Source organism: Etheostoma cragini, chromosome 23, assembly GCF_013103735.1.
Source record: "Etheostoma cragini isolate CJK2018 chromosome 23, CSU_Ecrag_1.0, whole genome shotgun sequence".
In the NCBI taxonomy this organism is placed as follows: domain Eukaryota; kingdom Metazoa; phylum Chordata; class Actinopteri; order Perciformes; family Percidae; genus Etheostoma; species Etheostoma cragini.
The window spans coordinates 3030585-3048052 of NC_048429.1; the positions used below are offsets into that span (position 1 = coordinate 3030585).

At 39.3% G+C, this 17468-nt stretch overlaps 1 protein-coding gene across 2 annotated transcripts in view; it reads right to left on the reverse strand.

Moving 5' to 3' along the window:
- The window catches only part of rassf3 (Ras association domain family member 3), a 57740-nt gene that overhangs the window by 13335 nt on the left and 26937 nt on the right, over positions 1-17468 (reverse strand). The window contains exon 1 of one of the 2 annotated variants that reach the window (XM_034863874.1): positions 13649-14175. The exons of the other annotated variant lie outside the window; for it this stretch is intronic. Coding sequence (XP_034719765.1) covers positions 13649-13771 — 123 coding nt within the window. The 5' untranslated portion in view covers positions 13772-14175. Of the gene's footprint in view, positions 1-13648; positions 14176-17468 lie in introns of those variants that run through there. 2 annotated transcript variants of the gene reach the window in all.

Here is a 17468-nt window from a genome sequence, read left to right on the forward strand (position 1 = left end):
AAAGAAAATAGTTGCATTCTTTCACATGATTTATTTTAATTTTAGAACACAATTCTTTGAGGTTAATGAAAATTAGCACTTGGCTTCACTATATACAGTATATATTTATTTTGTCTGTAGTCATTTACAAAGTTACAGTAATGAGAACCATGGTTCACAACATGGTCCATAAGTGTAGCCCTTATTTTATCTGAAATAACGAACCCATCTTCCTCGCTCCATTTTCAAAAGAAGTTGTACTGAGCTCATAAATAAATAAATAAATAAATAAATATAGATCCATATACAGTATACATCTGCTTAGGCTTTCAGCTAAAATTACAATCAGCAGAGTTTGATAGGCACCAGACTGAGATCTATTCTGTTTTGAATGCGTGAATAACAGTGGTGACAGCAGTGTGTTTGCATCTGAACAAAGTGGGATAAGTGTGAAGGGTTTTGAAAACTGTGTTCAAGCAATGAAAAACCAACTAGGGTCTGGTCCACGTGAACCTGCTGCTGTACAGACTGTGGTTAGAGTTCTGCACATGTAGCTCCAGTTGTGCCCACTGGCGTTTAGCAATCGGAAAAAACTATAAGTGGACATTGCCGAGTTAATGGATCCTCAAACAGTAGATACAAGGCCGCCTTGGGAAAGCCCTTTATAGATCTCTCCATCTGTGTTATGCAGTGCCAAGTATAATTTAAGCTATTCAGCAACCACAGCTGTCGTTTTTTGTATAACTTGTGTAACCATTATTCATTCACACCTGGGTGACTTCCAGAGCCTCAAGGCTGAAACAGATACCTGGGTTTTTGGTTTTAAGCTGTCCCTGTCTTGCATATACCATCTTTGTGTAAGTGTATAACTGCAGTTAAAACGCTAAAATATATTACCATATGAATCTGCAAAGTAAGATTTTCAATAAATGTAGTGGAGTAAAAGGAACAATATTTCTATCAGAATTGTCATAGTAAAAAAGTATAAAGTAAAATGAAAGTAAAGTAGTAGCTCATAATTGCACTCATAAGTACAGTAAAACTGCCAGTTGTTTCTTCAGAAGAGAAGAGGTCAAAATGGTGGGATTGTAATTGCAAACAGAGAAGTGAAACCTGCAGACTAAACCGGCTGGACCACATAGCGTCAAGAAGCCGGGCTCGACACAATGATGTGAACCAAAGTGGACAGCATCCCCTTGCAGTATTACTGTCTGCATGTTTCCACAGTAGGTCAGCAAGTACAACAAGGATACACAGCAGAGTACGGGATAGGATACACAGTTCTGGTTCAACTCTCTGCGAAGAGTCTGTGAGGAGACCACAAGGACGCTGCTCGGAGGTCTGGGTGGTCCTCTGTCAAGACCTGAACCAACTACAACAAAGAGAAGGGGAAAGAAGAAAGATGTGGAGGAGAAGACATAGGCAAAGAAAAAGAGGGAGGTAATAGGAGGAGGTTAGAAAGGGGAAGAGAAGAACTAGGAAGGAAAATGTGGAAGGATGATGGATGAGGAAGGAAGAGAAAAAAACAATAACAAAGAAAAGACTGATTACAAGTGAAGAATGTGGATGTGAAAGGGGAGAAGAAGCACATGCAGTAGAGGAGACGGAGACAAACAAGAGGAGAACAAGGAAATCAAGAAGACTTCTTTCTCATAATGAAATACATGTTCTATTTTTAGAAGCAAAACTATTCTGACCTCATGTTCAAAAGAGAACTATGCTGTTTTTTTTAGCTTAATTTACCGTAACTGAACAGCTTAAGAGACATTGGAATGGTTACATGACTTTTTTCGAGTTGAATGGTGGTTATCTCACTTCCCCCAGCGCCTGTGAGCACAAAACCCAGCCTTGCAACTTTTGGCCTAAGCATCCAGAAGTATTGCGTGATTTCAGGTCTCGCGATGAAAGCAATTGCTTCACAGCACTGCACACATACGCCCATTAAGGAACTATCGTCATGGCTGAGCCGGCATAAAGAAGCCAAAAAGCTAGGAAAGCATTGTCAGAGGAACAGAGAAAGAAGAAACGGCAGAAGGACCGAGATAGGAGTCAGAAATTGGGGGGGATAGACTTCACTGGTCTCCGTCCAGAGCAACGGGATCGGTCTATGCATAGCCCCCTTTAATAAGTGTCCCTGGCTACCTCTTTCCAAACTCAACTTCTACTGTAGTCATGCAGGTCATTCGGTTGCCTCAGAGATAAATAGAACATTTAAAACATGTCCAGTGTTGGTGAGCTCTACACTGCTGAGAAATGTTCTCATTAGACTGAGAAATGGTCACACGCACACACACACACACACACACACACACTTTAGATTTGAGTTGTTCCTGCAGTGAAAATATTGCAAAATACTAACAGTAAAAAGTTGGATGCACACATTTGTTAAAACAAGACAATTTGAACAACAAGCACAGAGAAGTGTGTGTTCTGTGGGTGGTGAGTAAGCATGTGTGGCTTGAGATTATGAAACATGGCTCTGACCTTGGAGGAGAAATAGAGGTGTGTGTGTGTGTGTTTGTGTTTGAGCATAGTGAGCCAAAAAGACGTCCTGTGGTGAGTTGTCAGAAAGCTAAGCCCCATTAGATGCAGTACATTCATGTAGGTCTTCAGCTAATGATTGTTGGTATTACCTGTTTTTTCAGATTCTTCTTTCACTGCTTAGGACATAAAGTGTCAAAAAATAGTGACAAATGTCTTCGAAATGTCTTCTTGCTTTGTCTGAGCAACAGGTCAAACTCCAAGGATGATTTATATTACAACAAAAGAGAGAAAAATAGTGACTCCTTACATTTCAGAGGCTTAAGTCAGAAGTTTGATTTTTTGCAAAATGTTATTATTAAATAATTGCAGACTGATTATGTGACTTATCATTGGAGCTCTAATGTCATTTTTTTTATTTATTAAATCAACTACCAGCACTGAATCAATATTATATTCCACCATTGTAATTGTGTAGCGTAAATTAAACAAATTTGTGTTTGTTTCTGGGCTCACAGTGAATATGCTCAATATGCATTAATTTGAGACATTAATAATGAGCCTGACAATGCTTAAGACTTGAAAACTCATGTTATGTCATGTCACTTATGTTACAAAACTGTGACACTACAAGCAGTTATACATCTACCGTCTTACATCATCAACTTTCATGGGGAAAAACAGCTTTGTTAATGTTATTTAATGACATGGGTAAACTCCTAGGAAGCCACAAAGACAAAATAAAATTTAAAGAAATTCATCGAACAAAAAAGCAAACAACAAAACCCCAGTAGTAAATAATGATGAAAACAAGGTTCACTCTAAACAGCTTCTATGAGTCAGATATGAGGCAACAGAACAAGGCGCCAGTCACCATCAGTCATATCGGACAATTTTATTACTAAACCCTCAGTCTGTCTGACACTCTGCCTACCTGAGAACCATGTAGAGCCTCTGGCTACCTCTAACGCAGCGTGCAGACATTAACAATAACGTGTTTTCAACTCTCTGCTAACTGGGCCTGCACGATTCATCGTTATAAAATCATTTGATATTTTTTTGTAATGACTTTGATTCTTATTTAATGTTACGAGCTGACTGCATCACAAACGTTACTTTCTTCTGTGAATTTTAAACATCGACTGTATAAAATAGGTTTTAAAGCGCTCCCGAGCGCTGCACTACTCTCCCTTCTCTTTATTGAAGTCGCTGTGTTTACAGGCTTGTGGTGATGCGCAATGTGCTGAAGGTGCCGAAAAATAATCTGTTTGGTACTGCCGATTTGTCTTGTCTTGTCATGGTTCATGTGTGCATTAAACATTACACTTTGTGAGAAAAAAGATTGTGGCAGAGAATCGTGATATCAATTCTAAGCAAAACAAAAAACTCAATTTATATTTTTCCCTGAATTGTGCAGGCCTACTGCTAACGGACAATGGTCAATCATTCCATTATACCCATATAGGTAACAACATGAGCTTTTCTCTGGTGCCACAGCAAAAACACCAACAACTTCTAATAACAATGTTTTCTTATTATTATTCCTCCATCCAACACATTTCTGGTGTGTAATGAGCTTTATGAGCTTTTTTCTTGTATCATTTAGTGTCACTGTATGTTTTTAACAACAGAAACTCCACAGATGGATTGCTAAAGTTTCATCCTCTCTTAAGAAGATATTTTGCGGATTTAAATCCAGCTCTGTGTCAACTTTGTGTGGGCAGATGAACGGACACTAAAATGACAAATGACAAAGTTGGTTTAATATCTGCAAAGTATCCCTTTAATGACAACCATTTTATTCCACATCTTAAATCCCTTTAGGTTATTTCATACAATAAATTCAGTTTGGTAAGAAAAAAAGAAAAAACTTACACAAGTCAATAGCTTGGTTTGATTCATCTTATATTTTATGCAAGGTATTCACAACTCATGTGAAAAAGTAGCAATGAGTTTCAAATGACAAAATGTAGTATCAGAGCACTACAAGTTGTTTCTGTGATACAATGGACACAACGAGGGTGTCAAAGGCAGGAGTGTCTGTTTGGGGCCAGATAATGGTAACAATACCTGTGAGATATATGTGTGTGTGTGTGTGTGTGTGATAATGACTTTAATGCTGATCTAGTCACCTCTGCAACAGTGGGAAATCCCTTCAAAAGAGCCTGCACACACACACTTTCCCACATCAAGCTAGCCAAAACACAGACCGAGTGATATTCAACCACCGTGAGCCAAATCTTAATGTTTGAAACCACCATGAACCTCAACAGAATGATCAGCAAGCACCATCCAGAACCCACAGACCCTTTAGGTTTTTAGTTGGAAATGTGTGTAATTCAGCTTGTGAGTAAGTTCAGCGTTGGTGTTGTTCCTCCATTTTAAGTGTCACATGACACCAATGACACACAGGATGATGGGTTATTTGGCACGCAAGTCTGTCAGTCTATACACCGTCATTATGTGTAAAGCCTAACATTATGCATGTTATGGTGTGATGAATGGGGAATGCCATTTACTACAATTACACAGTTTCATGTTATTTCTGAACACATTACACCTAGTTATTCAGCAGCCGGGTCTGAATCCTTTGCTTTTTAAGGTGCCCTGCCTCACACGTTAAACTCGCACCTTATCATTCAGGATTTCCAAAACTGATTTTCTACCTCTCGCCCAGAGTTTAACCACAATGCTAACTCTCCCACGTCTTTGCACCTTTCGTAAAGGTTGTCTTCAACACACCAACAAACACTATCCGTAAACCTGCCTTGTCATTTATCAGCATTCAGACGCTCACTTTCTCTTTTGCACATCAAACAGGGCACCAAACCGCCTCAAAGTGTGCTGTGGTTTGGTGATAACGGCGTGCCCGGAGCTCAGAGCCGGTCTAAACTGCTCCCAGATGAGTTTCTAAGTGAAGACTGGTATGTGATGAGATAGCGTACAGAGCATGGTGGCAACAGTAGAGACCAACCAACACATGCTTCATTACTGATCATATAACACAGAGAAGGCAGGGCAGAAATGCCCCACTCCCTTTTATTCAAGCACACTTAAATAATTACACATTTTAAGCAACAAAACTAAATTTAAACTTCTAAAAACTTCAAGAAAAGGATGATAGAGGACCCTAACAACTGTAAAACTATTCTAGGAAAGTAGGCAGATACCGATATATCTGATGTACTGTACTGTAATTAGCAGTACCAGTATATCCCTGCATTTGGAGGCTGTGGAAAAGTAAAGAAGTTCTGATATTTTCAAGCAAATATATTCAAATAACAACCTATTGTAGAGCAAAAAGAGTCCTTTAGTGCTCTTAAGAGGTAAGTAACATCTTGTAATATTATACTGGGATTGGTCATTTCCTCCACAGAGAGGTAAAATGAAGAGGGGGAAGGAACAGGAGGAGAAGGGGGAGGATTTAGAAACCACTTGACCACCTGTTCAGAGAGTATGGACACGAGCCGTACAGCAGAGTCTGTTTTAAGCAGCTGGTTGTGTGATTCATCAACACTGACACACAAGGCAAGTAGGACTGGATAGATACCGGCAACTATTGTAGTGCCGAAAAAGTGATGGTAATTTTTATTGTTGATTAATCAGTCTGACTCTGTTGTCTAGAAAATCTCAGAAAATAGTTAAAAATACAATGTAACATCTTTAAATTGCTAGTTTTTCCAAAGATATTTAATTTAAAATGGAATAAAAACAAAAAAGCAACAGAGCTTCACATTTCAGAAGCTGGAAAATGTTACTCATTTGGCATATATTTGGCATTTGTGCTTAATAAATATACTATTAAAAATACTTTTTGGTGGCAAAAATAGTTTTTGATTAAATAATCAACAGATTTTTTCAGCAGTTAACTATCACCATCTTGATGTTAAATGTTCAGTCTTGAAGAAACAATCTCATTAAAAAGTCCATTTAGTATAAAATCACATTATATGCATCACATCAGAGGTATAGAATAGATCAGATAATATCTTTATTCCAGAGCTATTAGAGGCCAATACCCTGTTACTTGAGTGCAACTTTATAGATATACTAGTCTTTCCAACTATTCCTTTTCCCTCACACACTGCCCTGACAAACCCCTCATACTCCCCATGACGCAGGTGCCTCTCAAAGGCAGATTTATCTTATTATAAAACAGCCCATTGCTCTGTGTGTGTGTGTGTGTGTGTGTGTGTGTGTGTGTGTGTGTGTGTGTGTGTGTGTGTTTCCAGGCATAAAAGCGCTTCGTTTCTGTTTGTAAAGATAGCGAGGGCCGCACAGTTGAGAACAATTCCACTTATGTTTCCTTTGGAAAAGCAGAGCACAGGAAAGAGAGAAAAGGCAAAAAGAGTCATAAAAAGCTTTCTGTAACCTGCAGACAGTCAACAGAGACTGGACTTCAAAAACAAACACACACATACTGACACTGACACTCACACATATTTGACATTAATGTATTACTTTTGGATTGCAGCTGTGAATAGATTAAATGAGTTATCTACCGTTAAGTAATCTCAATGCAGTAAAGTATCCCATGTGAATTTTAGCATTTCTAGCAGTAGCATAACTCGGTTTGGTTTTCTTCTTGCTACTGACAGTGCTACAGGACAACAAGCACCATAGCTATGTGTTGAAATAGACCGTAGTTCTCCTTTAACCTTTACAAGTTAATTGATGTTTTGATAAAATGAAACACGTTTTTCAGTCAAATGAAAAACTTTTAAAGAACTGGTTGGTCAAGTATCCCGCCCTCATGGACAAACACACATCAAGAGACAGAGATCTAACACGTACTACCGTGTTCATGGTTGGCATGGCAGTGTGAAACTAAACACTGTAAAGGTTGACTGAAAGGGCTTCAACCTGCAATTCAAAGAAAGACACACACACACACACACACACACACAAACACACCTTGATCTACCAGTTGACCAACCCTTGGCCTTTTTCTGATGCAATCAAGGAAGTTATAATCACAGACTGAAGACGGACTCTTGTGAAATCTTCTCTTGCTCTTATTGTTTTCAATAAACAGATGAATTAGGTACCACTACTGCCTCGTGCAACTGTATTACCAAACATTAAGTATCAATACAGGAAAAAAAGGAGATGTATGAGGCTTATTTACAGCTTATAAAAGAGGTGTAATCCTCGCTGGGCCATGAGTTTAATCTGCATCAGTGGAAGTAGCCTAACAGTCTTTAGTAAGGTTCCAAGTCGGCCGAAGAAACAACCCAAACTACAACTTGCAGGCTTATAAATGCAGCATCAGACAGAAGGCTGCTGCCAAGATACAACTGGTGCCACGCGTTTGCCAAATTATAACTAACATCGAAAGCAAAAGAAGTAGAAACTGTTTCAGCAGCGTGACACGGCTTCAGTCAGGAATCGGGTTTAAAAAACAGAAGTGGTGTCAGTAGAAGAATTACGTGACACGGTAGTCATGTTCGGATGTGCAGTCATGTGAGTTACATAACCCCTACATCATAATCTAATTCGGCGAAGCGGTTTCCATCTCCCATTTGCGGATTAACAATTTTTCGAAAAAGGCAAAAAAGGATTTTGCCAACATTTGCTAATGCGAGACTTCAAAATGCGCATAAAAATACGTTGATGGAAACGTGACTGGTGAGAAGAAAGAGGTTAATGCCTGCATGACGGGAAACAGTCTCCTGGTTTCAGCAGAACAAAACAGTGGCATGTCACGGGATCCTAGAAAATGTGAAATCGATTAGTCTAACGGCAAATTAATTCACTTTTTTTTAATAATCATTTTGAGTGATTTTTAAGCAGAATTCCAAAGCTCCAGTGTCTCCAACATGATAATTTTTAGATTTCTTCTTCTATTAGCATTTTAAACTAAGTATCTTTGGGCTTTGCTCAGATAAAACAAGATATTTGAACACTGTGGAGTCTGGTAAACTGGAATAGTCTTTTTGAGACTGTTTTATGGATTATTTAATTGAGAAAATATTGATTGATTGTTCATGAAATTAATTGTTACTTGCAGCAAGCATAAGTTATTCTCTATTTTTACTTTTACCCCAGAAGGTGCCTGAAAAGATTATGGATTTAGTCAGCTGATTTAAAATGTAGATTATATGTTTAGGTTGTTTTCTCCTAAATAAATTGATCATGAAACAAGATGTCAAGAGCCAGTAGCTTCACAAAAAACATTGACAAAACATGTTGTTCGCAGAAACAAGAGAGACTTTCTTTATTATCTAAATTTCTTGTTACAAACTGAAGCCAAGCGTGATTCAAAGTTAATCTAGAAATAGTGGACAAAGAGAGTCATAGACTGAATCACTGCATCAAATCAGCAAGGTGTACTACTGACAATCAGTATGAATAGTTATTACACAACAAGACGTGGTGCTGAGAGAACAGGACGGGGGGCTGAGAAGAACAGCCAGGAAGTTACATAACAAAGGAGAAGGATGAAGAGAGAAGGATGGAGGGGAGAGAAGAACAGGGTGTAACGTTGAACAGACAGGAGGAAGGAAATCTAGACAGGGACAATGTGAGAAAGAGCTTTCGGGATTTGGATTTACAAGTCTTGAGAACGAGGAGCACACTGAAGCTTGTGTTTTAATAAAAATAAGCCCACGTTGACACCTCTACTCCAGGACCACTTGAGTCCTCAACAAGTCACTCAAACAATAAGCTGGGTGGCGACGCCATACAGTGGTGTACTGAAATAAATAGATTAATAGAAGTAGCGATAACTAGGCATGGGCCGGTTACCGGTTTCATGGTATACCGCGGTTTAAAAAAGGTTACAAAACCACTAAAAAAATGTTTAATGAGTGGTCGATTCCTCTCCCTGTCAGCGTGTTTAAAACTAAAACACATTGTGTTCAATGGGGAAAATGTGTGTTTTCCTAACCCAGGCATTAAAGAAGAAAGAATACATTTTACAGCTGTAACTGCAATCGCGCGATACTGTGATATTCTTTTGCTGAAGGTTATCATACCGTGAGAATCATATACCGGCCTATGCCCAGCGAGAAGATCTGAATCTGTCCACCACCAAGGCAGTCAGTCTGTTTGACAGATGCCCTTGGAGATAAAAACATGAGGTAATTTTCCCACAGCAACAGATAAGGAACTTGAAATCTTAACTCAACGGTACAGAATGAACTCACTTTAATGTGGGCAGGGATTACAAATAATTCCCATGAGAAAAAAAACCAAACCTTATCAAGAAGTACAAAGACTCAAAATGGATGCAGAGGAATGACTATCAATAGGTCTGAAAACAAATAGAAATGACATCATGGAAAACACACCTGGCAAGGGCTGCGGGGCGTGGTCTGGTAAAAGAATACTGCACCATATAAATCTATCAGCTCTGGGAGGGATTGGGAGGTCAGCAGTGAGGGAGGAACAGCAAACAACCTCCCTTTATTACCGTACTCTATGATGTCAGTTGGCTTCAACTCATTGGAAAGGCGATTAACAGCCTGCACTTTATTTCTTAAATCGTGAACATTGGTGTCCTTTTTAACCTGGTCCCTGGAACAGGACAGTGTACTGTATGAGGAAACACCACTTATTTCTCCAAAGTGACACGCACAAAGTTCCTCTAATGGGCCAAGACTATTAATACTGTAATACTGCAGCTGAAATCCTAAACTGATTTAAAGGCCGGGAATTGACCATTTATGAGTGATATGACTGTTTATGCAAAGTACTATGACAGTAATGGGGTTAATATGTCACCCTCAAACATAATTAATAGACTGTATCCCACTAGCCAAACCTCTCAAATGTTAAATAGGGTCTAAACCCAAGTGGCTGTAAAGAAACTTATCTTTTAAAAATATCTGTTAAAAAAAAGGACAAACAAAGCAAGACTAGTATTTGACACTTGTCACTCATAGAAAAGAAACAAAAACACTGTAGGTAGAACATGGAAAGCACCTTCATTTTCATAGACTTAGGCTGCCAAAACAGTAGTCTGTCACATATGACGAGGTGTGGTGTGTTACCTTTGGCAAAAATATATAATTTTTAAGTTTAAGATTCTAAATTTGGTTTTTCTTGTTGCTGCACGGCTACAATTGCCTGAAAGCAATCTTATACCACGCTGCATTCTTGATCAACTTTCTCTCTGCATCTAACTCTTTTTGCACAGTGTACACTGTACATTCACTGTCTTTAGCAAGCCATGTTTTTGAGTACCAGCTCCGAACCGCAATATTGTGATTATTGTACAGGTTTATTAATGCATGCATAAACATTGATTTAGACAGAGTGAGAAGTTTCAAACTTCTCTTTTCGGGACAGCTCTAGATACCCTACACTATGTACTGTAGGCCTTTATTATTAAGTTATTCATGGTCAGCCGACACTGGTAAGTGAAGAAACCAACTGCTGACGTCCGTCCATTAAACAGACACAACACGAGCACTGTCAAGGCAAACTACATTAAATGTGCTGGAGGGATATTTGGCTATTTCTGTGATAATGCAAAGCAATTTCTAAAGCCTGTTTAAAATAAGTGTTCTTTCAATAAATTGCATAAATGTAAAAAAACTAATTTTGTGTGTGTGTGTCAGTCCAAGCAACATGACCACGAGCTTCGAACATCATGTGAAAGATGATGAATAAAACCACAGTAAGCCTTCAGTCTGCCATGATGATTTGAATTTAAGATGAGCTGCTTTAACTGTCCAGTGTCAGCGTGTGTGTGTGTGTGTGTGTGTGTGTGTGTGTTCTGGGGGTTGGGTGGGATTACCCTTTTTTCATGGGACACACAGACCCACTGGTCAGCGTGACATTTCCCAACAGAAACACTATTCACACACTGAAAAGGTGGATGAGTGGGAGAGCAGGGGCAAGAATGTGTATGTATGTGTGTGTGTGTGTGTGTGTGTGTGTGTGTGTGTGTGTGTGTGTGTGTGTGTGTGTGTGTGTGTGTGTGTGTGTGTGTGTGTGTGTGTAGGATATGAAGATAAATCCTCGTCTGACTGTTACATCTCATTTCCCTGTTTGATTATCCAGAATCCTTTCATCACCCAGCCGTCTGTCTGTCTGTCTGTCTGTCTGCCTTTGTGTCTCTCTCCATTTGTCTCCATCTCTCTGTTTACCCTCTAGCTTATTAAACTTCTCTTTTCATACAGTATGGACTACAGCCTGGTACCTTAATAACAAAGGTTGTCATTAAGTGACATTATTAAGTTAACACTTAAGACACTTGTTAACACAGTGTCTCCCAGTGTCCTGGGAGACACTGTGTTAACAAGGTCCAACTGACATCACATTCAGCCATCCCTTTTTGTAGTCAAAAATAAAGTCAACATTAATAAACTCTTGTATATTGAGCTCAAAACTGTAATATCTGTCAAGTCACAATATAGGAATCGTCGTCGCTTGAAGCAATAATCTCAACATGGTGTTGCCTCCAATTAATTGTGTCCTGCAATTAACTGCAATGTGCCTAATTTAGATTTACTTCCACAACTTTAGAATAACTGTATGTTTTTCTTGGACATCTTTAAATGACCACCAGCCACAGTTGGTGTCCTGGTGTTTGCTGACACAACGCTTTCAGTTTCATTTATACTGACAGCTTTACTACAGTTACCACTTTCTCCAAATGTCCTATGCCAACTCCAGTGTTTACGGTAATCCACTACTGAAGTAGAAGAACAACTCAATGGTAAACATGAATAAATCGAATCTCACAATAACTTTGTATTTTTCCAAAAGAAAAGCATTCTCACGCATTTTCCCCAAAGGACACGTCTCTTCTCTAGTTGTAATTACTGTTGGCATGTGGGAAACCACCATACAGGAGCCAAGGTCCCATTTCAGGTCGGGAGACGCAGTTTAAGACACCACAGGTCACAACCTCTCATGCAGCACTGTATGGGTCACATTGTGTATCCACTCCACACACACAAACACACACTGCCATGAGGAATCTGCAAGCAATCCATGACACACACACACACACACACACACACACACACACACACACACACACACACACACACAAAGTGGGTAGACAAAAAGAATGGCTCAATTCTGTTACAGTAAGCTGAGTTTTGAAGAGTGTGGAACAAAACAGCTGTGTTTGCAATACTGTCTGAGACCCTGTTAGCATGCGTGGAAGTGCATACAAGTGGACCAGTGCGAGTGAGGGCCACTTGTAGAGGGCCAGTATTTAGTCAAAGACTTGAAGAGTGGCCTAATTGTTTGAGTTCCAGACATGATGAAGCTTAATGCCTTTGGTTTTAACTCCATCAAATGCCCAGTCTAGACCTAATTCTTTCAGTTCTGCAGGCCAGGACAACAAACAAACCTTCACAAACAAAATTGAAATCTAGGTTGGAATGCATCATTTTATGTAGTGAGGTTTACACTCTGAAACGAGGCCAAAATGGGTCACAAGGTTGGGGTTGAGGGTGGCTCATGTGATTCTCTAAAAGGTAACAACCACTGGCCTGCTACTCAGTCTCCTACTTCTGTATTTTAAAATGTGCTGTTGTGGATTCAGTATTACAATTAGCATCCCTTAATATGCAACCATTTTAAATATTAAAAATACTGTAACTGACAACTATCTGCAACAAGGAGGAAACTCGACACGTACACGCAATGTAGGCCGAACCTGACAACTGTCCAAAGGGAACAGAGCCGCAAACTGGTTGCTTTGCAAATATGCCAAAATCTTGCTCAAACACTTGCCAAACAATTATCTCGATGTATTGTTTCCTGGTTGATGAGCTAGCCAATTTGAAAAGGTAAAACATAAAGAAGTACAACTGAACAAATCCTAAGAGTCTTCTGCTGACTTCGGCATAGAGAACCATCATTAGAAAATCATTAGCTTTATCATCTGGCTCTGGCGAAGTTCCCAGGACACAACAGGTGAGCCAACTCTAAAAGTGATCATTTAATGTAAATGCGTGCGTTTTTTAATTACTGGATATATGCCGAATTTAAGTATGACTAATAAAGAAGTGCAACGTTGTTATAGTTGACTTTTACAACATATGCGTTGTTGCTAGTAAGATAGTAAAATAAGATATTTGAGATTGTCGAATGAAGTTCTTAGCGACGCCCCCTTCTGAATGAGACGACCTGACATTGACAGAGTTGCTCTACTTTTCTACAAGACACAACAGCTTACAGAGAGGTTATCTTGAAAAATAAAAGTAGAGTGTATCATGTTTACCTTGCTGACTGTGACTTTTCCCGAAGGTTTTCTGAAGAAAGAGGTCCTAGCCGTGAAAAAGTACTCTTCGGAGTCCTCCTCCAAACTGCTGTAGCCACTGCTCATCGTGCTATTCCACGTCATTTGCGGAGAAAACCACTCGACTCAAACTCGGCCACATTAAACCCCCCAAGACGCAACAGTTGTTAGCTTGAAATTAACTCCTGATAGCGAGACCCACGTTTGTTTGTGCTCGCATTGGTCGATGTTTGCTCAGTATGGGATTGTTTCCTCTTTGAAGTCCTCTCAACGATGCCGCAATCCTCCTTCCTCTTCTCCAGTCAAACACACACTCGCTTTACTCCACCGGCATGGCCCAAAAAACTAATTTAAACGTCTCCATTTTTTAGATTAAAAAACCGCAACTGTCAGTTGAAGGTGAAGGTGGTCCGCCAACCTTTAATAATTTGTTAATTTCAAAAGAGATAAAGTTGAAACTCCCCAGCAAAACTCCAGTTAAACGACCCATGTATAGTCGAATTTATCTGTGTGTGTGTGAGTGTGTGTCTGTGTGACAGCGAGGCTACAGTAAGGCCCCGCCCACTACGATTCGCAAACCAATCAGCTATATGACAGATACTGAAACCACGCCCAATGTAACTCGACAGCCAATCAGCGCTTTGATTGCAGGTTTAAGTGGTTTAAGTTGAAGATGATACAAAATTGTGAAATAAATAATGGAGATTGGGACACAAAAGGGTTGAAATTTCAAAATATCAACAACAAAAAAATATTGTGATATTTATTATGGTAAACGTGTAATATTCGTTTCTGGACATTCTAACTTAAACAAGGAATCCCAAGTAGATATCACATCAGTTATTTTCCTTCTCATTAGTTACTCAGCAAAGAAAAGGACTTCTACTCAAGCGTTTTTTTATTGTTTTATTGGCCTGTAAATCTGGGTAGCTCCGTCATTAAGTGCTCCCTATTGTTTGTCTCATAAACAGCCCAGGAAGAAGCATGCAAGTTGATTCTTTGACTTTGAAATACCAGTTTGGGAAAATAATCCCAAAACACTCCATTTTAACAGTATAGCACAGTTTTAATGAGCAGGTGGAGTTTGTTGAGTTATCATGGACATGGATTGCAGTCAATCCATGATTGCTCCTTTGCATGTCAACAACAAATTAAGACAGTGTGGTACTACGGAAAGCTCGCAGGTCCAATCTTTAACTTTGATTGCTATAGCAATAGATTTATCTTTGTCTCAGCATGCTTCCATTAATGCTAAAACACAGAGAGCAGATTCAAGCTTGCAGGTTTTCTTTAACCGTCTGCAGTTCCTGCTGAATCCCATCTGAAGTGCCCAGAGGCAAAATGTGAGGTTTCTTTCTCCTCACCAGTAAGAGGCCGTGGACGTGGAGTCACCCTTAAACCTCAGTATATTTGAAACACAGCTTGGAGAAAAAAAACACCACTGAGAAGAAAAAAGTTACCCAAGGTTCTGAAAAATAAATGGTCAAAGGTCAGTTATAGACCAGCGGCCCTCAGGGAAATGAAAAATGTAGTATCTTACCTCGAATAGGCGACAAAACTAGCGCTAACTTTCTAAGCTTTCTCCTCAGCAACATGCTTTTCCTGCTCATGCATGCATCAAGTAAAATAAAAAATACAGACACCAAGGCATTTATTTGCTCGAGCTGGACTGCCGCATTTTATGTCTGTGAGCGTGCTTCTAATTGGGTGGAAAAGGACTCATGGACAGATGCCTTTTCAGACATTTTAACATTTCCAGGAGCTCTTATTGTTGGTGGGAGGTAATGTTTGATTGCATGCATCTTTTTTGAATTATAACTGATGAATATAATGTGACCTTTTTTATTCTTTAACAGTTGTTATCTGCTGTGAGTGTTTTAATGAGCACAGAGGTAAATCACTCCCATCTAATGGGCTAATTATTTTTTTTTCCTTTTGAGTGGCATTACACTGTGAAAATTAACTGGAGACCTCAGGGTGTTAGTTAATGGTCAGTTTGCTTTGTTTCAGTCTCTTTGAATGGCAGCTTTGTTAGTCACTTGATTGACCTGAAAAGTTAAAAATCTGCTGGATTTCAGTCATTTAGGCCAGATATCCGTTGCCTTGGGCTTCCTTTGTGTTGGCATTTTAAACTCCGGTCAATTTACGAGGACTGTGGTTAACCTTTTTCTCAAATCTCTGCAAGGTAAACACCTATCCAATTTGAGTTTGCGCAACTTAAACAACTTTTAAATATACACGTTCCTCCAAAACAAGTGCCTTTCAAGTCTATTTTGCAGCAGCATCGTGGCTTTTCTTCGGTGCTTAGCACCGCTGAATTAACCAGAGCACGTATTCCTCCCATCCCCTAATGTTATCTGGGGTAGCCAGAGTCTGGCAAAGTGAGACTACCTGAAAAGAGACCCCAGGCAAAGAAGAGGCAAGTAATGCCACACCCAACTAAAAGATAGAAACCAACAGATAATAGAGTTAAATCAAAAAGTGGATGATATTATCTACATTAATAACTACACTTAAAACAACTTCATCTCATCTCTTCATGGGATGTTTTTTAGGGTCATGCAAACTTTTGCTCTGGAATAATATGAGGCTCAGAATAAATTCAGCCACACCCAAATGAGAAGTCTCAATATAGTGGTTTGCTTTTAGTGCAATTAACCTTTTACAGATAACTATATATATATATATATATATATATATATATATATATATATATATATATATATATATATATATATATATATATGCTGTATATACATACTGTATGTGTCAAATGTTTCCCCAAAAATATGACTCTTGTCAGGGTGGAGCAGTGCAGTTTATAAACAACACAAACAACTCTTCCACTGACCTCAACACAGCCTCACTCAAAGTAAAAACGAGGAACTCCTATTTATTTGATGCATTTTAGCTGTCATTTTGGGGGTCTCATACGTTTTTACTCACATCAATATCAACAAAACCTGCTCACGTGTGGAGATTCTGCAGCTAAGTTTTCAGTAATAAAGAGGCGCCTTTTTTTCAAAGTGTTTCTAAAAAGGTCTAACACGACTGTTTCCAAATGTCTTGCAGCAGAGATGCACGTATAGCGCTTGTGTGCTGCCGTCATACAGCATCATAAAACATAAATGAGAAATGCAAAGCATGTTGAAACCCTAATACAGCATGTTCAGTAGAGCAGCAACCTGCTGAGTTTATGAGGTTGTACAGTGGATCAGAGTTTTATTCATGTTTTCAGGGGGTCTCTTATATGTCCCCCCAACAACTGCAAGCTATTAGGGAGCACAGAGGCAATAAAAAGTGTAAGTGGTGCACCTTCTGTTTTCAGCTATTTCTAGGACTGTTGTTTCCTGTTACATGCAGGGTTTGTCAATTTTTGATATTTTAAGTTTGTATAATAGCCCACCCAACTACAAATAAAGGCCCAACAAAAATCAGCAAAGCAGGGTCAGCTGCAGGGTCAAATCTACGTTACATCTGCACTAAATCAAGCCCCCCCCCCCCCCCCCCCCCCACACACACACACACACACACACACACACACACACACACACACACACACACACAGGGAACAACCAGTGTACAAGCTCAGAGATTTTTTAGGCTGACAGGCTCTAATTTAAAACCAGTGAGGTTAAAAAAAGGAACCAAAAATAAATATGGCACATCTGGGGCAGCCAAACCACCATCATTTCCTTCAAAAATACTGTAGAGATCCATCCTTAACACACAGATAAGCAGCCACCATATGGTCTCTAAACTGTCCAGTGTGATACATATTCATGTAAACTTAAGTCATTAA